Source organism: Cricetulus griseus, chromosome 2 (genome assembly GCF_003668045.3).
Source record: "Cricetulus griseus strain 17A/GY chromosome 2, alternate assembly CriGri-PICRH-1.0, whole genome shotgun sequence".
Taxonomy (NCBI): Eukaryota; Metazoa; Chordata; class Mammalia; order Rodentia; family Cricetidae; genus Cricetulus; species Cricetulus griseus.
Window position 1 is genome coordinate 32,914,734 of NC_048595.1, and position 22,585 is coordinate 32,937,318.

The following is a 22,585-nucleotide window of genomic DNA, read 5'->3' on the forward strand; positions in this document are numbered from 1 at the left end:
CTGTGGAACTGAGGCTAGTCTGCATTACTTCTACTGCTTGGCCTCATCTCCCTCTGATCACTCAACAGCCTTTGTTTGGCTGTCTCCATTCCTGTCCCAACAGCTTATTCTCCATGTATTGCCCAAGGAAACTTTTAATATGTTTGTCACATCTCAATGCCCAAGCTCAAAACCCTACTGGGGCTTTTAGCATCTGACATCTACCCTTCTCTTCCTGGTCCTCTGCCCCCACATTAGCTTTAGATTTGTGGCTTTGGAGGCTGTCCCGGAACTAGCTCTTCTAGACCAGGCTGGTCTCTAACTCACAGAGATCCGCCTGCCTCTGCCTCCTTAGTGCTGGGAACAAAGGCATGTGCCATCACTGCCTGGCCTAGACTTGTTTTTATTTGTATATGTGTACACCATGTTTGTGCTGGTGCAGGGAGAGGGCATCAGATTCCCTAGAGCTGGAGTTCCAGGTGGTTAAAAGCCACCCGATATGGGTACCGGAAAGCAAAGAGTAGCAAAGGCTCTTACCTGCCGAGTCATATGTCCTGCCCCTCATCAACCTCCTTGCTGTTTTGTCTGCCTTGGGGCCCTAACATGACTTTCTACATCAAAGGCTTAGGATATACAAACCACACTCATGATAGTTATGCATTTATTATGTATCCCCTATAAAACATAGCTCTGTGAGGATCAGGCTTGCTTCTCTCCCTCTCGTATTCCCAGCACCAGGCTGCTACTCACTAAATAAATATTGTCTAATGACAGCTCAGATGCAGGTTCCCACACTGTCCTACGGCACCTCAGGCATGGTGAAGGTGGTGGGCTTGGCGCCAGCTATGTGGCCAGAGGAGTTGACTCTCCAGTTTGTGTTTTTGGTCTCCCAGGGCATCATCCTGCACATGAGGCTCTCAAGAACAGGCTCTGAGGCCAGAGGAGCAGGAAGCATGTGGCTGCCCGAGGGCAACGTGCCAGAGCACTGCTCACTGCTGTTCTCTGCCAGGAGAGGATCAGCATCAGTCTGGATGTTTCGGCCACAGCTTTAAAGTTTACGAAGTGCTCACACTGGGTGCTGTGTCTGAGCCACATGGCTCCTGCAAAAGGTGGACAGTGAGGACCAAGACGCCCCTTCTGTGGTAATAGCCTGGGGTACTCGGGTTCAGCATCTGGCCTGAGGCTGCACAGGAAGTGACCCAGCTGGGTCCTGGGCCAGGCCTTCCTGTATGGCACGGGCCACTACACACTGCCCAGATTAACTGCTACCAAACATGGCCTCTAGGGTAGAATGGAAACATGTCCTCTCTTGGAACAAACCACTAAATGAAAAACCACGAGTCATTTATTCTTTGGTTGTCTATACAGACACTTAAATATCATGCTGCTGTCAGGCAGCTGCCTATACAGGCCGCAGGGTGGTTCTGGGCCTGCATCCTGAGCCTTTAGCCAAGCCCAGAGAAGAGTGGTGTCCTGCCGTGTCCACTCTAAGAACAGTAGCACCATGGGGAAGGCTGTGGGTAGGATCCTTTGGCAGGTTAGCGGACAAAAGTACCCCTCACTCTGCAGCCTTGAGAGGCTGGGAAGGCCTGGCTGCAGGGCAGAGTTCCCTGGGTCCAATGAAACCCATGTGTGACCTCACTGCTGTCATAGCTCATCTTTGTGCTGAGACTCCCTGTCTGACAGAGACTCTTCTCCAGGTTTTGGTGAGCCCTGTTGGTCATGCAGGGGCTGCTTCTGGGAGAAGTCCACCTCTTCTGGGCTGAACAGCATCTTCACCAGGTCATCCGCCTGCACCCTGTCCTGCAATGGCAAACCATCTTCTCAGCAAGCCCCCAACAAGGGGGCTTAGCTGCTGCGTCCAGAAAAAGCAATGGCAATGCTGCCATAGCGCCTCTGGGACCACCTCTTTCCCAGCAGGCCTAAGCTCTACTAGCTGGAGCAAGGCCCAAAGAGTGAACCAAGGATTCCACATCACCTCTACCCTGGTCCTCCACTTACCTGGGAAAAGGAAGGTCCAGGGAGGGGGAGGCAGCAGTGCCTGCAGTTAGTGCACTGGGGCGGGGAGCTCTAGTCTAGAGCTCTTTTATGACTGAACCACTAGCAGTAGGACTCAGAGAAAGGACCCAGAGCCTTTTGGAAACAGACAAGGGCCCTCCCAAGAGCTCTTACTCGCTCACTGTGTCGAGGATCCAGCGTGAACCACAGGGCGATGGCACAGCGCTGCCCCCTGGTGACAGCCTTCACTCCGTGTGGGTTCTCAGTACCGGAAGAGAATCCCACAGCCCTTCCACACTGGGGCTGCACCTCTGCCTATGGCGAGGAAAAAGGTGAAATGGGAAAAGGTCTTTGGAGAATAATGGGTAATTAGGACCAGGGCCCAGAGGGCAGTCAGAGGAGAGCTGCCATATCCCAAAGCCCCTGGCCTGGGGACAGGGTATGGGGCTGGTATGGGAAGCCAGGATGTCCTCTGGGGACATCAGGTCTAGAGAACAGGGTTTCTGTCCCCAGGAATGAGGGCAGTGGTGCACTCACTGTCACAGTCTTGGCGTCTAGTTCAGTGAAGTAAAAGTTTCCTCCATCAAAGTCCCCATTGAGGTAAAGGATGGCACTGGAAAGGCAGGGAACCCAGACATGGCTTATCCCCACTCCCCGGAACCCTCCTCTGTGTGCTTTCAATCAGCAGCTGGAGGCCAGAAGCTCTTCTGCAGCCACAGGACATAAGGACATCTCACAAGGTCCCCTGCCCCACCCTGGAGACTCCAACATACACGAGCTAGTGTGCTTGTATGCCAAACCCACACATGGCCTCCTAGTCACACCCTTCCTGTCTGTCTTCCTACACGGGGACTAGAGTGAGGGACTGGCCTCTACAGACAGCTTGCCCCTGCCTGTGTGTGCACATGTGCACCAAGGGTGGGGAGGCCGAACGCAGGACATGGAGGAACTTTCAAGGGCAAGCACAGAGCTCTGGCACCACCAGTGTTGCATTTACCTATAGTCCCGGAAAGTGTAGGCAGGAGGCTCCTTGATGCACACGAGGGTCTCGGCATTCAGGATGCAGTTATCCACATGGACTGGGTGGCTACTGTCCTTCCTCTCAGCCTGTGACTCTGAGGCCAAGATAATCCATGTTAGAGTAGGATATACAGGAGGCACAGGGAGAGGCTCTCTTGTTGACACATGGGACAGGGGATGGAGGGGTGTACCTAGATGTATATGAGTCTCTGGAACTGTCATGTACTGGGCTATGAGCAGTCTTTGGCTAAGCCACAGCTTATTGATCAGGACAAGCTTTTGGGGTGAATAGGGCACAGCCCACAGGACTGTAGGGTGCTAAAATCCTGGGCTGAGTGCCATCACCCTGGGAGAGCTAGAGATTTTCTGAAATAGGAGGTCTACAGCAGTAAACAGAGGAAGCTGCTGGGTGCAGGGACCACTGACTCCACCTTCTAGCAGGCCTGCAGGAGGGGCAGGGCAGATGAACAGAAGCAGCATAGTGCAGCTGGAGAAGTGGGGCTCTGGGATGGGGATGGGTGGAAAACCACACAGGGAGAGGACATGGAAAAAACCAGGCGGGATAACTGTAAAATGCCAGTGGATCACACCTTCCTCCAGTGTAAACCTTGGCACACTTCGTGTGGGGATGGCAGATGCTGCTTCATCAGATGCAGCCAGTCACCAGTGCCTGCCTATCTTCCTCCACTCCCCCCCCCCCAGGGCACCTCCTCTCTGCCTCCTTGCCACTTCCAGATTTCTAGCCTTCATCCTCACCTGCCATGGTCATTGCTCACTAGCTTCCTGCCTCTAGTCTGGTCTACCTGCTCCCAGTCTCTCTCTCAACATACGGCAGCAAAGTTCATCTTTTCAAAATGATGCTTCTGCCGAGTCCTTCAGTGTCTGTTGACTCCTCCCTGTGCCAGCGCGCCTCCACCTTGAGGCTCTGTGGCACACAGTCAAGTGCCTGACACATTCCTTTGGTGTGTCCAGATTTTCTTAGAGCTTTTAACACCCCAAGGGAGAGAGAAGCCTTCCAGTGCCTGCTACCTTCCAAGGAGATGTCAGTGTACCTTCTGAACGCCACAGCAGGACAGAGCTGGCTGTGGGCCACATGTGATTGCTGCAGCCTGGCTCTGCCTCACCCCTGCTCAGGAGAGCGTAGGGGATATGAGGGAGAAGGAACAAGGTATTGTACCTCTCTGACTTCAGATGCCCTAGTCCCAGACAAGTCTGGTGTATCTAACAGTGACTAAGAGAGGGCTTGCAGCACAGTACAGGACCCAATGAAAGGAGATGACACAAACTCCACAGTGTGCTTCTCTGTGAGTTGGCAACATTCTCAGCTCAGGGTTTCTATTTGGTAGAACTGGTCTCTACTCTGGCTTGCAGAGTTTCCTGCTACCCCGTGGACTCCACAAATACATTCATCCTGCAAACTTTCCAGCACCTTCCCTGGAAGGTTTCCTGACCCGTGGCTAGTTGACTGGCTCTCCCTCCATGCTACTGCCAGATTGAGCATGCTGGGCTGCAGCCAACATACTTGCGCCAGTTTCCCAGCCAGCAAGAAGGGACCGAGCCCTAGTGTTTTCCATGACCTCGGTGTCTAGTTGCAGTGCCAGGGCAGAGCCTACTCCTGAGAAGCTGCAGGGGTGATGAGGCCCACCTTCTATTGCAGTGCGGCACACCAGGTGGGAATAGGAGAAGTAGAGCGGTGTGTCCAGGCGGAAGTAGGACTCCATGACACGCCGAACCTTCTCTGTCACATTGTAGTACATGTGGGCACTCTGCAGAGGGACTTTCCCTTCCTGCCCAAGCTGCAAAGAACACTGGTGGTCAGCTGCCCTGACTTTCCTCCACAGACTGTCAGGACACTGGGGTACATGTAAGGCTGTATACTGAGAGCATCTCCCATCCCACTGCTGAAGGAGCAATCTCTTCTTCTTCATATTTCATGTGCCCTGTTCAGGAACACGCCCTCGGGGATCAGCCCCAATTCACAGCCAACCCACACGTCTGGGGACCTATCCCATCTCACTTGCCTCATTTTTATTGCACCTCATCTAACAGCCAAGATTTACAAGGATATCTCCTTGGCATAGCTTATCCTTGTTCCCTGGCAGCTGGAATGTCAGTAGTGAGACACTTCCCTTTATCTATCTCCTCCCAAAATGGAGTAACTGGAGTGTCCTCCTCCTCTTTCCTGGCTGTCAGAACCCCCCACTCCCACCCCATGCTCTAGAGAGCTAAGATGGAGTTTACCTTGAGAGCTTTGAGGACAGTGACACCATAGAACTTTTCATTTGGGGTATGTGGAGAGGTCTGACCTCGGTAGCCATCTCCTGAAGTTGCTGCTGCCTAATGGGCCCAAAAGACAAGGCAAAGTTAGTCAGGGCAGTGGAGCATCTGATGAGAGGTGACAACTAAGGACAACAGGGACCACTAGGAGGGAGGCACTTGGAAGCAGGATGACCCTTACATTGGTCAGTCTTTGCAGCTCCTGGCACTCCTCATCAGAGATCACACCATCTATCACCACCCGCTGGGAGCCGTTCAAGACTTTGGAGTTCATAGTGAGACTGATGCCTTCATACAGCAAGGGGCCACCTGCAAATCAAGGTCAAGACTGATAAGCCCTGCAGTGGCTCTGCCCAAGGCCTCCTTGGACAGAACAGGCATTCCAGAGAAATTCCTACTCAGTCACTTCCAGAGGACAGAATCAGGAAGTCCAAATCCTAGGCCTCATCCTGCCATCAAACAGCTTCTGGCTCTTGGGCCTCCACCGGACAACCACACTACAGACCCCACTCAACCCCATCTACATGCTGAGACCTTGTGAGAGATGCAAGAGAGAACCTAACACCTGAAGACGACACCATTCCCCAATTGGACAACAACCAGTGCTACGCATATCACAGTGCCCTTACAGATTCAAAGGAGCAGTAAGGCCTCCCTGTGGTGTCTTTAAGGGCAGAGATGGTGAGAAGTACATCAGGAGTAAGGACAAGCATGAACAACAATCTGTGGGCTAATGGCAGGCTCAGGGGACCAGAAACAGTCCATCCATCTGATGGAGGATGCACAAATGGAGGATACACATGTACAAAGGATGTGTATGGAGGATGCTTAAGTACCGAGGATGCATGGTCCTGGTGTTTGGAAGACAGGCTTGCATCTGTGTGAGGGAAAGGATAAGAACAGACAGGAGGACTGGGCCTACATGGGCCGAGGGCAATGGAAAAGGAAAAGGAAAAGGCAGGAGAGGAGGAGAGCAGAGAGCAGCTATCATCGTGGGTGGGAGCTTGGCAAATGAAGCAGAGAAGACGGGAAGGTTTTGCCTTTTGATAACAATGTGAGTGGTCAGAAGAGAGTTCCGAGAGGGAGGAAGGAGGTTTATGCCATCCATACTTACTGTGACTATGCTAGTCTAACCGTGATACTGGAATCTTACTTCTTAGCGAAAGGCTAAGGTCAGGGCTGTCTGGATGGCAGTTCCTTGGTGTGTTGGACGTGGAGGAAGTCCTAGCACCTGATGTACAAGCAGAAGCTGGTATATGATGGGCTGAGCAAAGCCCTAGTGGGTATGGCCACCGGGTGAATGTGGTACGACCTGTCTGGCTGCCCACCACACCGCAGGCACGCCACCATCTGCTCACGCACCTTCCCGTGTCAGTCTGCTCACATCCAATGACTCTTTGGTCTTCTCCTCCACGAGGGTTTCAATCTCCTTCATAAGGTTGCCGATCTCCTGGGAGATGCGGACTGCGGTTTCTCGTTCTGACCTGTGAGCATGGCAGTGTTGAAGGTTGCTGGGGCTGGCCCTGGTTCCCACCCCAACTTCCCAGACTGGACCTGTCCACCCCTGGCCAGGAGTTCCCATCTGCCTGGGCATAGGAAGCCTCAAGTGCTTCATCAGGCTGATCCAACCATGGCATTTCTACAAGGCCCTCACTTCTGTTTCTCTTGCAGTCTCTTGGGAATCACCTCTTCCGGAGTCCATGAGTCCTAAGGTTGGGTCAGAATAACAAGTAGGGTGACATGGGGCTTCCAAGAGTCCACTGCCTCATTGCCTGTGATGAGGTGGGCTCTTGGATCCTGTTGCTTTTAGTGGCCCAGGGTTCCATTTCATTTTCCCCTTTGTCTCCCATCCTCAGGGTCCACACATCCCACGCCTGGCTCAGCCCTGGACAGTCATTCCTCAGAGTTGTCTGGTGTAGACGCCCTCACCTCTCAGTGCTTCCCTCTTTCCCTTCCTTCTAGCTCCTGCTTTGGCTCACCGGATCCACAAAAGGAATTCCAAAAATGTCGTAAGCGAAGAAGAGCAGTTCTTTTTCCAGCAGGCTTCGCTGTCGGTAATCTTGGGCATTCTGAGGAAATAAAAACTTTCTCAGAACTTAACCCAACCATTTAGCCCTAGGGTGGCCCTCCCTGGTATTTTATATTTCCCCTACATGACTGAGGTATTTTCTCCCAGTTACAGGTGATATGTTGTCCAGTCTGGGCCAAAGGTCTCATTTGTGCTCAAGAAGACACTAAGGGCAGCATAACTCAGCTTCACTGGAGGGAAGATGGTCCTAGGGGCTCTCAAACAGATCTGATGATCCTCAGAATGGAACATATGCCTCACAACACCGAGAGTCCATTTTGCTTTTGCAGTTCTGGGACTGAACCCAGGGCTTCATGCATGCTAGCAAACGCTCTACCAGCAGAGTTGTATCTGCAGCCCTCTTTTTACTTTTCTTATTATAGTTTATTTATTTACTTTGTGTGTCCTGGAGTGTATGACTTCCACTGTGCATGTGTGGAGGTCAGAGGGCAACTCTGTGGAGCCTGTTGTCTCTATCCACCTTTATGTGGGTTCTGTAGATGGAACTCAGGTCACAAGCTTATGTGGCAAACACTTTTATTAGAATTTTTACTCTATTTATTTAGTTATTGTATGTATATGTGCATGTGTGTATGTATCTCTCTCTCTATGAATACACACACATGTGCTGCAGCATATATGTGGAGGCTGAAGGATTACTTGCCAGTTCTTTCCTTGCACAGAGATCAAACTCACTCAGATCATCAGGCACAGCTAGCTGCAAGTGCCTTTACCCACTGAGCCATCTTGCCTGACATTTTTGTTTTGAGACCAGGTCTCACTATGTAGCTTGTGATCCTCTGCCTTTGCTTCCTGAGTGGGAGCCCACGGGATAAGACTGTTATCTTCCTTCTAAAGGTGTAGGAGCATAGGACTAAAAGTGATACTACATTCAAACCCAGCGTTTTGGGTCTTCAGGCCCATATACTTTCTACTTGGCCACCTGCCACCCCTCAGAATCACCAGACCCTATCCCTCCCTGAAGGTGGGCAGCTGCAGAATAGCTAAGCTTGGTATTCTGACATCCCATGTGTGCTCATGGGGAGGGCTTACCCAGGGCAGGGAAACTGAGTCCCTTCTGGGGTCACATCTTTCCCCAGGTCCCCTCCTAGGATTCAAGCAGCAGAAGGAAGAGAAATGGACAGTAATAAAGGTGAGGCAGTTCACATTAAAGGAGTCCACTCTGTCAGCTACAGGAATCACACAAGAGGAAGGGGAATCATAAGGAGTTTAAATCACTGACTTCCTCCTCCTGCCAGACACCAAGCCACATATCTCATTTAGCTCCCACCAATAATTCAATGAGGATAAAGGAAACAGACCCCACTGCTGTTATTGTTAGCCTACAATGACTTACTAGTGTCAGCTGTGTGTCAGGAAGCATGTCAGTACAGGGACAAAGCAGACAGCAGATTCTAGTCGCCACTAACTAGTAACACCCACTGTACAAGCTAATTTCATCTGCAAATTCTCATTGCTATAGCAGGCAGAAGAATGCCTTCTCAAAGGATAGCCAAGCTGATTACAAAAGAGGAAAGCCTGGGCTGGGGCTCAAACCAGTGCTAGCGACTCCCTTCCCGGGAGGAGAGTTCTAGGTAAATGTTCCCATGTGGAGTAGTTTTCCTTCCGAGTCTCACTAATAGGATCTCAAGGAAGGAAAAAAGTATTAACCAAGCAAGACAAAGACCAAGCCTTCTTAAAGCTAGATGGCCACCCTCTAGTGGCCAAGAAGGATAACTACAAGAAAGCAAGCATCACCTGGGTGGGGCTAACAATAGGATTATTTTCTCTGGAGATTCTATTCCAGAGCTATGTGGAAGGAACCATGTTTTCCCCCTCAGACAGAAGTCTATGCTACCGAGGCTTTCTTCTTATTTAGAGATGTGAACAATGCTGACTGGTAAGAATAAACAGACAGGGAGAAATGCACTTGGGAGGGAAACAGAACCAGAAACCCATTATGAAAGGAGCAGCACTGACTTTGGGCCAATGGCATCCAGCATCTGGGTTGGGTGTCAAGCGGGGCAGAGAAATCTGTGTGCCAATGTGAAGAACACATATCCAAAGCCAGAGGATGCTGCGAGGCCCTGGCATGTTCTGTAAACTCCCCACACCCTGAGTCCAGAACCTGCCCCACCCGGCACCAGCAGCACTCTTCTGCCTTCTGATTGGATCAGGCAGAAGCTGCCCTCACTGAAGCTAGTCTCTCACCTCCCGGGGCCTGATGGAGCTGGCTTCTTCTTCTCCAAGAATGGCTGTATAGTAGGCCAGATTCTGGCTCATCACCTCATCATTGGGGAAGAAGAGGAGGTAGGTCTTGGCGCATTCAATAGCCTGCGTATAGTTTCCAACTGTAAAGGAAGAAAAGAAAATGTCTTTGAGGAAAGGGTGTAATCATGGGTACCAATATCCCCGTAGCATCTGGTGGCAGAGAAGCCTTGAGGCCATGATGACAGGGCAAAGTAGTACTTGCTACACAACATGACTTTTTGGAAGAGGAAGACTTTAACAGGTTATAAACAGATCATTTCCACTCAACTATACATGAACACACAACATGTACTTGTGGATATGCTATAATGGCTGGTGCCCAGTAGGTACCCAGTAAACAACTGCTGATTTATTATTTTTTTCTGGATATATTTTTTAAAGATTTATTTATTTACTATGTATACAGTGTTCTGCCTGCACACCAGAAGAGAGGACTAGATCTCATTAAGGACGGTTGTGAGCCACCATGTGGTTGCTAGGAACTGAACTCAGGACCTCTGGAAGAGAAACTAGTGCTCTTAACTTCTAAGACATCTCTACAGCCCATTTCCTGGATATTTTGGTCCTTTTACCCTGGGAGGAGGGCTGGGCATGTCCTGTGAGCTGGTTTCAACAGTAGTGCATCCTGACTTTTGCTATTCATTTTAATTCAAATGAAAAATTAGATTACAAATGTACAAAGAGGAACAAAAGAAAGGCCCTGCAATCCTCTGTTCTTAGCTTTTGGGCCATTGAAACTGGTTCCCTGGACCATTGGCTTATGACAAAATACCCAGGAATCACTGGGCATGTTGCCCTCCATAAACACAGAAGTCGGACATGGTGAAGAAGTAGAGTGACTGCGAACCCCGTCTGTCTGGCTAACCTTCTCAGCTGAGGCATCAGACAGAAGAAAGAAAGCAGGCCTTACTGTTATAGTAGGCAAATTGTAGATAATTATAATGTGAAGGGAGGAAGTCTTCAAAAGGCTTTTCTCGACTTGGGTGGGAAGCCAGCTGGGTGACACAGCTCTGCTTACAGCTGAGGACCTGGACGTAATGGTCTGAAAGGAATCAAAGATAAGGAATAAAAATGTCATTTTTTAGGATTCAAATTCTGGCTAAGATGGACAAACTGAAGTGGGAAACAACCTCTCTGTGTGCACATGGCATGTGTGTTGTATATGTGAATGCACACGTGTGGAGGCCAGAGGTGACGCCGTGTGTCTTCCTCCATCACGCCTCACTGTATTCTTGTTGTTATTTTTTGAGACAGGATCTCTCAGCCTGCAGTTCATCCATATGATGAAGCTGTCTGGCCATCAAGCCCCAGCACAGGGATTATGGGTGTGCGTTGTGTTTGGCTTTTATGTGGGTGCTTAGGGATCTGAACTCGGGTCCTTTTGCTTGCACATCAAGTGCCTTACCCACTGAGCCATTTCTCCAGCCCCTGAAAGGTAATTTTTAGTCAGAGTTCCAGACTTAAGAGGATGGCCGGCAGGGGTGGTGCAAGCCTTTAATCCCAGCACTTGGGAAGCAGACGCAGGTGGATCTTTGTGAGTTCGAGGCCAGCATGATCTACAAAGTGAATTCCAGGACAGCCAGAGCTACACAGAGAAACCCTGTCTTGAAAAACAAAACAAACAACAACAACAACAAAAAAGAAATTGAGGATGAGGCTGCAGACAGTGTGTGTGTGATCAATTTGACCTTACAGTCCTGGAAGGCTTGATGAAGCCAAGCTCTGAATGGACGCACCTGTGATGGCCTGGAAGAGGTCAGCACTGTAGTCTAGGTAGTTGTAGCCATCATAGTCATAGGGCCCTTCGCAGAGGGCACGGCATTCCTCATCAGCCACAAAGTACTCTTGCAAGGCTGCCTCTAGGTGGGGCACAGCTTCCTGTGGCTTCTCCTCCGAGTAGAGTCGAACTCCTAGCCGAAACTCATGCTACTGGAGAGAGGGTGTACTCAAAACAGGCTCCAAAGGAACCCCTCACTTGTCCTAAGCCACTGTCACAGAGGTTCTAATCCCTACTTGTAAAATATGGGTATAAAAGGGGAACCTGGGTGCTGCTAGATAATAAAGGCTGTTAGTAAACAGGCTTTCAGTACCCTTTGAATTTACACATGCAACTGAATGCAGGGGAAAGGCAGAGTTTGCTGTAATTCTTATACATTCCTGTAGGGCTTACAGTTTTCAGATATGGGGCTAGAGAGAGATGGCTCAGTCAGTAACTTCCAGAGGACTTGAGTTTAGTTCCCAGCACTCTCATAGGGTGGCTCACAAATGCCTGTGACTCCAGCTCCAGGGGATATGATATCCTCTTCTGGCCTTCTCAGGCACCCACAAATTCTCTCTCTCTCTCTCTTTCTTTCTCTCTCTCTCTCTCTCTCTCTCTCTCTCTCTCTCTCTCACACACACACACACACACACACACACACACACACACACACATTAAAAATAAATCATAACCCATCCCTAGCCTCCTTGAAGCAATGTCTCACACAGAGCAGTCGGGCATCAAATTCACTAACTACCTGAGGTTTAACCTTGAATCCTGATTTGATTTTCTCTATCTCCCCAGTACTAGGATTATAGGTATATGCCATCATGTCCAGCAAACACAAGTTTACTTTTAAAAGTCATTCTGAGGCTGGGGAACGATAGAGTGCTTGCATGTATTGTGTATGTGTAATGCCATTCTGATAGTGTTTCTTATATTTGTATGTATATATGAAATATATATACATATATATAACAATATATATATTGTTATTTCCAGGCTCTCTAGTGTTCTGATGTATCAATTATTAAAATGATAGAGAACATAAGTTGTTTATGAAAATGCTATTCAAATGTTAGGTCAAAAAGGTGCTGAAAGCCGGGCAGTGGTGGCGCATGCCTTTAGTCTCAGCATTCGGGAGGCTGAGGTAGGTGGATCTTTGTGAGTTCGAGTCTAACTTGGTCTACAGATCGAGTTCCAGGACAGACTCCAAAGCTACAGAGAGACTCTATGTTGAAAAAACAAAAAAAGGGCTGAAAACACACATAGACCACGACTCTAAATTAGGTGAAAGAGTTAAGACTTGGGGCCAGCCTGGACTACAAAGCAGCTCTCTCTCTCTCTCTCTCTTCCTCTCTCTTCCTCTCTCTCTCTCTCTCTCTCTCTCTCTCTCTCTCTCTCTCTCTCTCTCACACACACACACACACACACACACACAGAGGGTAGGGGGTATCTTTTCACCATATGGGGCTTGGCTTCGAGATCCTTGAAGTCTGCCTCCTTTACCCCAGACATGGTTTGGTAATAGTCGAGGTTCTGCCGCATCTCCATGTGTTCAGGATTGCCCACAAAGAAGGTGTGCGCTGCTGCCACAGCTTTCTCTAGCTTGTTTATCTGTGGGTGAAGTAAAAGAATGAGTTCCCATTCAAACTCTGTGAGACCTTGATTGTTTGCTTGGTTGCTTTCTCTGTGTGTCTGTGTGTCTACTGACAGGGGTATTGCTATATAGGTCAGTTTCAAACTCTCAGTCCTCCTGACTCAGATCCCAAGTACTGGAATGATAGGTGAAACTGTGTTTCCAAACAAACAAACAAAGTGAAATGTAGTGATTGGAGAATCTAAAGGTGCAATGACTTGGGGATAGGACAGAAAGGGCAGTTAACAATTACACCGTGATAAGATCCAAGGGATCAGAGGACTGTGCCTAGCTTTCTCTCCCCAGTCTTTCAGGACTGTTCCTGCCTTCCTTTGTTATCCATCTCACCTATGAGCCCTTTTACCTCTAGGCACTGGCACCTGGCTTCTTGTGGTTGACTAAGGCACAGGCCTCTCTCTCCCCTGTTTTCACTGCCACCACTTTCTCCTTTCACCTATTTTATCCATCTGGCTTCCAAAATAAGCCTTCTGAAAGCTAAGTCTGATGATGGTTGCCCGAAGTTTGCACAAGTTTCTTCTGAATCTAGCCTCCCTAAACTTTGTAGTCATTTCTGCTGCTCTCCACATACATCCCTACACAGGACTCCTTGCAATGAACTACCCCATGGCCCAAAATATATTATGCTCTAGCTCTACTTTCTCCTTGCTGGGGAAAAACCTTTCTTCAAACCTTTCACCTCTTCTGTCAGGCCTAATTCAACTGGAGAAAAGCTAGAGTCATCCCCCCGCCCGTTGTGCTCCCACAACCCCAAACATCTACATAAGCATTTTAGTTAGCTCTTAGTACAGTGACACACCGTAAAACAAAAAGTCAATCGATTATTTTAATCACTTGCCCAAGAACTGGAATGTAGTAGGTGTTCAATAATTGCCAATGTCAATGAATTTTAAATAGTGCTGTTAAGTGACATGACCTGAGTGAGAACCCAATCATTTGGGGCTTGTAAGTCCAGCTCTCATCCCAATAACCAGACGGAATAGAGGGAATAAGCAGAAATCTAAGGTCCCCAAGAGCCTTTAAGTCTCTTTTAGGTAGAATTGAAGGTCTGCCAAACGATTGTAGATACACAGTCTGCGTGCGAGCCTCCCCCACCCCCGCTCCCAAGAGATTAATAGCATCTATTCAAAGGATTCTGTTTCAAGGCAAATCAGTTTTAAAAAAAACGCAAAGTGCTTTTGAGTCCTGGAAATACATGCTGCCAGTCACCTGGTGCTCCAAGCCTGTTAGTTGACTTTGCCTTAAAGCGCTGTGGCATCCCTAAAGACAATCATTTTCTTTAAAAACAAAAAACAAACGACAACAACAAAACCAAAAACTGACATACTAGCCAGTGGGTCCTCCACAGGAGGAGCGAGGCAGCCCCTGCTGGCGACGTGGCAATCCCACGTCCTGAAAGCGCTACTCTTGGATTCGGGAGCAGGAAAAGCATGATTGGAGAACCAACCGGAAGGAAGATGCTGCAGAAGTGCCTGCCTAGCTTCTCACTTGGATACTTGCAATGAAGTAGGGCTAGGAGACCCAAACCGATGCCTCGGTTCCCTCTAGGAAGCCTTTCCAGAAGGAAAGGTCAGATTCTTCTCGGCTTGGCCTGTCACTACTGGCTGGACCTTTAGGGTTAGCATCTGCCCATAAGAACCGGATGAAGCGCCCCGAGTCCGCCAAGAGTTCCCTAGCCAAGAGGCCCCTTTCCTCCCTGCAGACTGGTCCCTGCTCTGCTCCCCGAGTTCCTCAGGTCGCCTCGGGCCGCCGGGCTCCGGGCCAGTCGCACCTTGAAGTAGGCGACTTGCAGGTAGTTGTAGGGACTCCTCTTGTTGAACTCCAGGTCCAGCTCTTCGCTCAGCAAGTGGGCAGCGGGCGGCCCGAGGCAGCGGCGCAGGCAGGCGGCACGGCGCAGCAGGGCCCCAAAGAAGCGCAGGTCGTTCAGGGCGGCAGCGCCCAGGTCCTGGCTTAGGTTGGGGGCCGGGCCGAGATCGAGGTCAGGAGCCCACGGGAGCTCGGCCGCGCAGCGTGTGCGGCAGCGCAGGCGGAGGGCTCGCAGGGCGGCCCGCGAGCGCAGCGCCCGCTCCATGCTCAGGACCACCCCGGGCCAGTCCCCGCGCGCGTAGGCGGCGGTCCCCTCTGCGTAAAGCAGGTCAGGGGCTGCCACGTCCCATCCCGGCTCAGACTCCTCTGCGGCCCGCGAGGAGGCAGCTGCGGCGACCGCCAGCAGCGCGGCCAGCAGCCTCCTGGCGCTCACCGCCATGGCCTTGCTCCTTCACTTAACGGGACAGCTCGCCTTGGGCACAATCCAGAGTCCCGCCCCACAGAAGCCACGGCCAGAGACGAGCCACGCCTCAGTCCAGGAGTCCGTGGCCAGGAAGCTTGCCTCGCCTCTTGCTTTCAGCCAATCCGAACACCGGCTCTTCGTGGGGCTCCGCCTCCAAGCTCAGGCACGCCGTTCAATGGCCCGCGAATGAGAAAGCTCCGCCCACAAGCTGTTGTGCGCCTGCGCTCGGACTGAGCTCCTCCCCCCACACCATCCGCCGCTGGCCGTGGGGCTGAAGGGCTGTCATGGAGGACCCGGCGACTCCCGGCCCGTTGGAAAAAGGCACGGCAAGTCCGGGGGTGCAGCAGGCGGCGGGTCCTGGAGGTAGGTGGGACTGGGTTGACCTGGGGATACGGTTGCAGCCGGGTGGCTGGTCTCTGCTGCCTCGCGGGAGGTTGAGGGCTACAACTTACGCCCGTGTTCCCGGGTGTGTGTCGCAGGAGCCCTGGTGGAGCTCACCCCGACCCCCGGAGGCCTGGCTCTGGTGAGCCCCTACCACACCAACAGGGTCGGGGACCCTTTAGACCTCGTGGCGCTCGCCGAGCAGGTGCAAAAGGTGAGGAATAGCTGTCTCCGTATTTTACCCTGCGTCTTTGAGCTCTGACCTTACATTTCATCTGCACTTTAGGTCAGCCAGTGAGCTCGGAAGTACGGGTTACCATTTCATTTCACACACGAAGAGGATCACTCTCCCCAGTTCTTTGTTGCAGTTGTTTTTGATACAGGGTTATCATGGAACCCACTGTTAGACTAGTCTGGTCTCCAACTCAGTTCCACCTGCCTCTGCCTCCGGAGTCCTGGGATTATAGGCGGGCGCCACCAAGCTCTGCTTCTATCCCAGATTATCCCAAATTCTTCAATAGTCAATTATTTTGTGCTGCTTCCCGTAAAATCTTTATCTGTTACCTAAGAGCTTGTGGGACTTGAATATATGCTTTCTCCTTCCTTTAAACAATTGGTGCCGGGGGTGTAGCTTAGTGGTTACACTTGCCTAGGTTGAATTTGATCCTCAGTACCACCTGCAAAAAGGCATAGGGTAAAATCCCCACTTTAGATTAAAACAAGAACAACAAAAACCGGAGACAGTTTCATCTTGTTGGATAGCCCAGACTGGCTTCCTATTCAGTGTCCCAAATGCTGGGTTGTTACAGGGGTGTGGCTGCTACACCTACTGAATTCCAATGAATACAGTATTTCTATGTCCAGAGCTTAGTTATGGGTTACTGTAACAGGTAGAATAAAGAAGATATGCAAGATAAGGGAAAAGGCATAAGTTTGGACACATTAGCTTTGGACAGATTGCTTCTCTCTGGTGGTCCAGTCTGTAAAATGAGAGGTTTGAGGTGGGAGAGCTCCTAGTCTAAGAGAAAACCTAGGTTCCTTTTCATCTCTTAGCAAGATGTTCAACTGTAGAATCCTTTTCAGTATCAGAGCCTGGCTGCTTTAAAAACTTCTAGTGTCCCCCTCCCTCTTGATTAAACTAGCTTATTGGCAATGATTGTTGTTCAAAAGATTGTTTTGATCAAGGAAATGATTAATGCGCTCAAATCTCTTACATAAAACTATGTCTGCTGTTTTATTTAAGAGGAATTCAAACGTTTAGGAAGGCCCTTTTAATTAAAACCTTACCCCCCTTTTTAAAAATAGAGATGGGAACAAAGCTGGGCATTGGTGATGCACACCTTTAGTCCCAGCACTTGGGAGGCAGAGGCAGGCAGATCTCTGTGAGTTCAAGACTAGCCTGGTCTACAAGAGCTAGTTCCAGGACAGCCTCCAAAACCACAGAGAAACCCTGTCTCGAAAAACCCAAAAAACAAACAAACAAACAAAAAATGAGATGGGAACAAAAAAGAACTTCTGTGGATTAGAAGAATTCTAATCATGTGTCTGTTTAGTCAGACCACAAAAGCCAGAGACAAAATTTTGGGCAAACACTTTTGAGTTTATCTGAGTGACTATCATGGATTCAGCCAAAGAAACAAGGAACACAGCTTTTGTCTTCTATACCATAATCTAGTGAAATATAAAGGCTATATTATTCTCTTGCCTCTAATTCTCCAGTATAATCCATCTTTGAGAGGCTGAAGAAAAAACACACTTTAAAAGCAAATTGAGAGCTGGAGCAATGGCTTAATGGTTAAGAGCACTGATTGCTCTTGGAGAGGACCCAGGTTCAGTTACCAGCACCCACATTGCAACTCACAGCCATTTGTAACTCCAGTCCCAGGGGAATCAAATGCTCTCTTCTGGCCACTGTGGGCATTGTTTGGACGTGATACACCTACACACATGCATGCAAACACCTTTACCCATATAAAACTAAGTGAATCAGAATATTCACTGTCTATGTACTGAAATACACTTGCTAAGAGGACTGACTCCTGACTCCCTTAATGTCTGTTCAGAAAGCTTTGGGAGATTTGGTATTGAGGCGTGGATTTTGGAATTAGATCCATCTGTGTTCAGATCCTTCATTTTTTAAAATATTCATTTATATATTCCCTCATATATATTACACACACACACACACACACACACACACTCACACACACACACACACACACACACACACACACACACACACACACACGACCTGTCTTATCTTCAAGCACACCAGAAGAGGGGATCAGATTCCATTACAGATGGTTGTGAACCACCATGTGGTTGCTGGGAATTGAACTCAGGACCTCTGGAAGAGCAGCCATGCTCTTAACCACTGAGCCATCTCTCTAACCCTTCAACTGTCATTTATTAATTATAAAACCTTAGTTGTTTCCTGTTTGAGTCTTAATGACTAAGTAAGGTTATCGTATCTGGAGAGTTAGATGTTGTTATTAATGCAGAAGTTCTTGGAATGGTTGGGTCCAGGATCAGTGCTTAGTAATTTTAAATACTCTTTGGGACCAGAGAAAGGGTTTTGATATAAGGTTACTCCCATTCTGAACCTGCCTTACATATGGAAACAGCCTGTCTCTTCATTAGCTATATGGATTTTCTTGCCCTAAGAACAAAATGCATTTTCTCCCCCAAGGGCTATAGGATCCTCCTCGATCTCTTGCTACTCTTCCCCCTTTTAAATCGATTGTGTGTGTTGAAGTTTTAGGTAGGTATGATGTAGGTGATCAAACAGAGGTGATGTTCAGAGTCCATCGCAAGTATCTTTTAATTTTATTTTCTTGTTGTTTGTTTTGAGACAGAGTCTCAGTGTGTAGCCCTGGATTTAGATCAGGCTGGCTTCTAACACACAGAGATCCACTTGCCTCTGCCTCCTGAGTGCTGGGATTAAAGGCGTGCACCACCACCACCACCACCACCACCACCACCACCACCTGGCACAAAATTCATTCTTTGCTTTAAAATGTTCTAACATTGAAAACAAATGGGTTGGATGTGATGGCACACACCAATAATCTTCATACTTGGGAAGAGGAGGCAGGAAGATTCTTCATACTTGGGAAGAGGAGGCAGGAAGATTGCAAGCGTGAGGCTAGCCTGGGTTCATTAGTGAGTTCCATAACAGCCAGGGTTCTACAATGGGAAAACAAAACCAAACGAGGGTTTTGGGAGAAATGGGAAGGTTTAGTCATGCAGAGAGCAAAAGGAATGATGCATTAGATGGAGGGCATGCTCATGGTTTTTGGCAGGAGATGAGGGTTAGAGAGTGAACGACAGTGGAGATAGATGGAGTGTTTAATTCTGGGTGTAGAGTCATTATAGTGTGGGCTTCTTTTGAGTTGGACCTTGGGGTGGGTGGAAATTTACATGGTGATGGAATAGTAAGAACAACTTTCTGTAGAAGCAGATCCTGGTATAACTCCTCTAATTGCGTCTCAGTGAGACAACAGGTGCCACTTGCCTTTTCACCCTACAGTTTGGTTTTCTCTCCTCTGTAGGCTGATGAATTCATCCGAGCAAATGCTACTAACAAGCTGACAGTCATTGCCGAGCAAATCCAGCATTTGCAAGAGCAAGCTAGGAAGGTGAGAAAGATGCGTGTTCAAGGCCAGTGCAGGTTAGGCAGGCTTTACTTTTCATTTGCTTGGGAGGATTGGCTGAACTTACAGTCATGGTGCTTTCTCAGTTTTTAATACATTAGGAACATGTAGCCATTTTGATTAAATGCAAGAAATATGCCCAAGAGGTTTTGTTAGTTTATTTGGTGTTGCTATGATGAAATATCTGTGGCAGGTTAATCCTATAATGATGTTTACTTTGTGCATAGGTTTAGAGGTTCAAGGGCATGGTGCTGCTGTAGCTCAGCTCTGGGGAGAACTCTGGTCACTTCTAGTCATAGCAGGGCATGTGTGGAGAGCAGAACATCTTCAAACAGGGCTAGAGATTCAGGTTCAGTCTCAGGCTTTTACAGCACCAAATCCTGGCTTATGTTTTCACATAGCTCTTCCCAGAACTCCCTTCTGAAGGCAGTGTCTAGGACAGTTGGCCTCCTACGAGGCCCTCCCTCTTATGTCACTGCACTGGTGGCCAAGCTTCTAGAATCCTTTAGGAGACAAATGACATCTGAACCATAACAGAAGTTAAGTAGAAGTGGGATTTGCTTCTTAGTCCAAGAAAGGTCAGGGAGGAAATGTTTCTTTTATAAAATTTAAGAGTTCCCCAAGAAGCCACACTCAACATTAAAAAATCTTATCGCTCTAACAGCTTTTCCCAGCATAACAGCTTGTGTAATCTCCTTATCTTCTGAACTGTTTGGACCCCAGTAGTGAGTCATTGCTGCTGGGGAATCAGACTGCAAGTTTGGAAATTTGTGTGCTTTGGTTAGTGTGATGTGGGTGAGGCCTGGCACCTCTGACTCATCTCTTGTCACACCTGTGTGGCTGGCAGGTACTGGAAGATGCTCGAAGAGATGCTGACTTGCACCATGTGGCTTGCAATATGGTGAAAAAACCTGGCAACATTTACTATCTTTACCAGAGGGAAAGTGGCCAGCAGTACTTTTCCATTATTTCTCCAGAGGTAAGAACATTCATTATTTTTTTATTTTTTTTTATTTGAAACAAGATTGTTTGACATGACAGTGCCAGTTCCTCCTCCCTCCCCTCCACCCCTATCACCCCCCCAAACTAAAACCCTACCTATCACATATCCTTTCTGCTCCCCCTGGATGGTGACTCCTTCCATGGGGGGGCATTGGAGTCTATCTTTGGGATAGGGCCTAGGCCCACCCCTGTGTGTCTTGGCTCAGGGGGTATTCCTCTATGTGGAATGGGCTCCCAGAGTCCATACCTATGAATAAGTACTGAGCTACTAAAGGAGGTCCTGTAGATTTCCGAGGTTTCCTCACTGAAACCAATGTTCTTGGGGTCTGGATCAGTCTCATGCTGGTATCCCAGCTAACAGTCTGGAGACCAAGAGTTCCCCGATGTTCAGGTCAGCTGTTTCTGTGGGTTTCACCAGCCTGGTCTGGACCCCTTTGCTTTTCACTCATCCTTCTCTACAACTCGATTCCAGAAGAACATTCATTCTTTTTTTTTTTTTTTTTTAAGATTTTTATTTATTTATTATGTATACAACATTCTGCTTCCATGTATATCTGCACACCAGAAGAGGGCACCAGATCTCATAACAGATGGTTGTGAGCCACCATGTGGTTGCTGGGAATTGAACTCAGGACCTCTGGAAGAGCAGTCATTGTTCTTAACCGCTGAGCCATCTCTCCAGCCCCCTCTTCTTTGGTTTTTCAAGACAGGGTTTCTCTTTATAGCCCTGGCTGTCTTCAGACTCACTTTGTAGACCAGGCTGGCCTCAAATTCACAGAGCTCACCTGCCTCTGCCTCCCAGGTGCTGGGAATTTTAAAGGCATGCTCTACCACTGCTTGGTGATATTCATTGTTTCTGATGTGTAATGTTTTGTTTTGTTTTATTTGTTTTTTTTTTTTGGTTTTTCGAGACAGGGTTTCTCTGTGTAGCTTTGGAGCCTATCCTGATACTCGCTCTGAAGACCAAGCTGGCCTTGAACTCACAGAGATCCGCCTGCCTCTGCCTCCCGAGTGCTGGGGTTAAAGGCGTGTGCCACCAACGCCCGGCTCTGATGTGTAATGGAACTTCCAATGATGGTTTGATTGATAAGTCTGAGGTGCAAAGCACAAAAAGAAGTCTATGCCCTAGTAGAGAAAGAGTGCTGTTCACTTCTCATCCTCATGAGGACTTGCTCCTTTGCCCTCTAGGAATGGGGAGCAGGCTGCCCCCATGACTTCCTTGGTGCCTACAAGCTGCAACATGACTTGTCATGGACTCCATATGAAGACATTGAGAAGCAAGATGCTAAAATTGGCATGATGGACAAGCTGCTGAACCAGCCCATGGCCTTGCCCCCATGCACCGAACCTGCCTTCCAGGGACTGACTCACTGAGTATGGCTCTGACTAGAAGTCCTCATGACAAAGGCCTGACCACTACCTCCTTGTCCACATTCTCTTCCTTGATGGGGTAGGGGTGGGGGGTTCACGAGGACTGTGCGTTATTGGGTGAACTTCTTGGAAGGAGACCATGGTGGGTGTAGATGCTGTGTTTGCTGTCAGTTGGGATGGCGAGGAATCACAGAACTCCTGTGGGATCTTCCTGGGCCCACTGATGGCAGGTCACTCCATTTCAGAGGATTGGCTAGTACTTCCTTCACCTCCAGTTGTTCCTCTCTAAGTCAAAACACCGGAGAAGGAAGAACCTTCTTCCCACAGCAAGTTGGTGGGTCATTTTCCAAAGGGAACCGTTTTCCTATCTTTTGTGTCAGGTTGGTATTGAAGCTGTCTTCATAGGTGCCATGACAATTTGAGGTTGATTTCAGGAATCCCAGTGTTGCTTACACAAGATTAAAAGAAACAACAAAAACTTGGCATGGCTGGGTGAGAGTGATGAATTCTAGAGTTTCAGTCCTGATAGTCACCTGATAGTCAGTTGCCCTTCTGCCTGTCCTGTCTAGTGAGAGTGACTGGAGACTGTGGCAGCAGCCGAAGAAGGGCAGGTTTGGGCGGTTGTCCTAATCCTCACAGAAGTTTAGAACTGGCAGAGGCATGGGAGGCTGCTGCTACTGTGTGAGTCCACTCTGAAGCCTCCCTAGGACAGCCTGAGCTCAGCACACAGCAGGACAGACCCACGCAATGCCTTTGTAAGATAGTGTGTGCAAAGGCATTTTTATTGCTTACTGAATAAGTCACGAACTGAAGAGGGACGGGATGGAGCTCAATGTTAGCCTGTTTACACAGCAGGAGTCAGAGTGTTTACATGGCATGC

The 22,585-nt window shown here is 48.9% G+C and overlaps 2 protein-coding genes across 6 annotated transcripts; one reads left to right on the plus strand and one right to left on the minus strand.

Moving 5' to 3' along the window:
* Positions 1-626: 626 nt before the first annotated feature.
* Positions 627-15,328, minus strand: P3h1 (prolyl 3-hydroxylase 1). 3 transcript variants are annotated; one of them, XM_027399090.2, is made up of 16 exons: positions 14,801-15,328; positions 12,837-12,989; positions 11,350-11,539; positions 10,524-10,655; positions 9,554-9,693; positions 7,254-7,343; positions 6,929-6,981; positions 6,637-6,758; positions 6,428-6,505; positions 5,456-5,583; positions 5,239-5,334; positions 4,643-4,793; positions 2,975-3,092; positions 2,515-2,590; positions 2,152-2,292; positions 627-1,799 (listed from the first exon to the last, which is right to left on the minus strand). In XM_027399090.2, the coding sequence occupies exons 1-16, from the start codon at positions 15,272-15,274 to the stop codon at positions 1,755-1,757; spliced, it is 2,187 nt and encodes a 728-aa protein (XP_027254891.1). In that variant the 5' UTR covers positions 15,275-15,328; the 3' UTR covers positions 627-1,754. The 3 variants fall into 3 exon arrangements, with proteins under 3 accessions (XP_027254891.1, XP_027254889.1, XP_027254890.1); XM_027399088.2 differs by having other exon boundaries at positions 627-1,782; positions 14,801-15,326; XM_027399089.2 differs by lacking the exon at positions 6,428-6,505 and having other exon boundaries at positions 627-1,782; positions 14,801-15,324.
* Positions 15,329-15,405: 77 nt separating this feature from the next.
* LOC100754108 (uncharacterized protein C1orf50 homolog) lies at positions 15,406-22,188 on the plus strand. 3 transcript variants are annotated; one of them, XM_027399091.2, is made up of 5 exons: positions 15,502-15,661; positions 15,778-15,893; positions 19,231-19,317; positions 20,180-20,311; positions 21,523-22,188. In XM_027399091.2, exons 1-5 carry the CDS (start codon positions 15,583-15,585, stop codon positions 21,706-21,708), a joined length of 600 nt encoding a protein of 199 aa, XP_027254892.1. In that variant the 5' UTR covers positions 15,502-15,582; the 3' UTR covers positions 21,709-22,188. The 3 variants fall into 3 exon arrangements, with proteins under 3 accessions (XP_027254894.1, XP_027254892.1, XP_027254893.1); XM_027399092.2 differs by having other exon boundaries at positions 15,552-15,619; XM_027399093.2 differs by lacking the exon at positions 19,231-19,317 and having other exon boundaries at positions 15,406-15,661.
* The last annotated feature ends 397 nt before the right edge of the window (positions 22,189-22,585 follow it).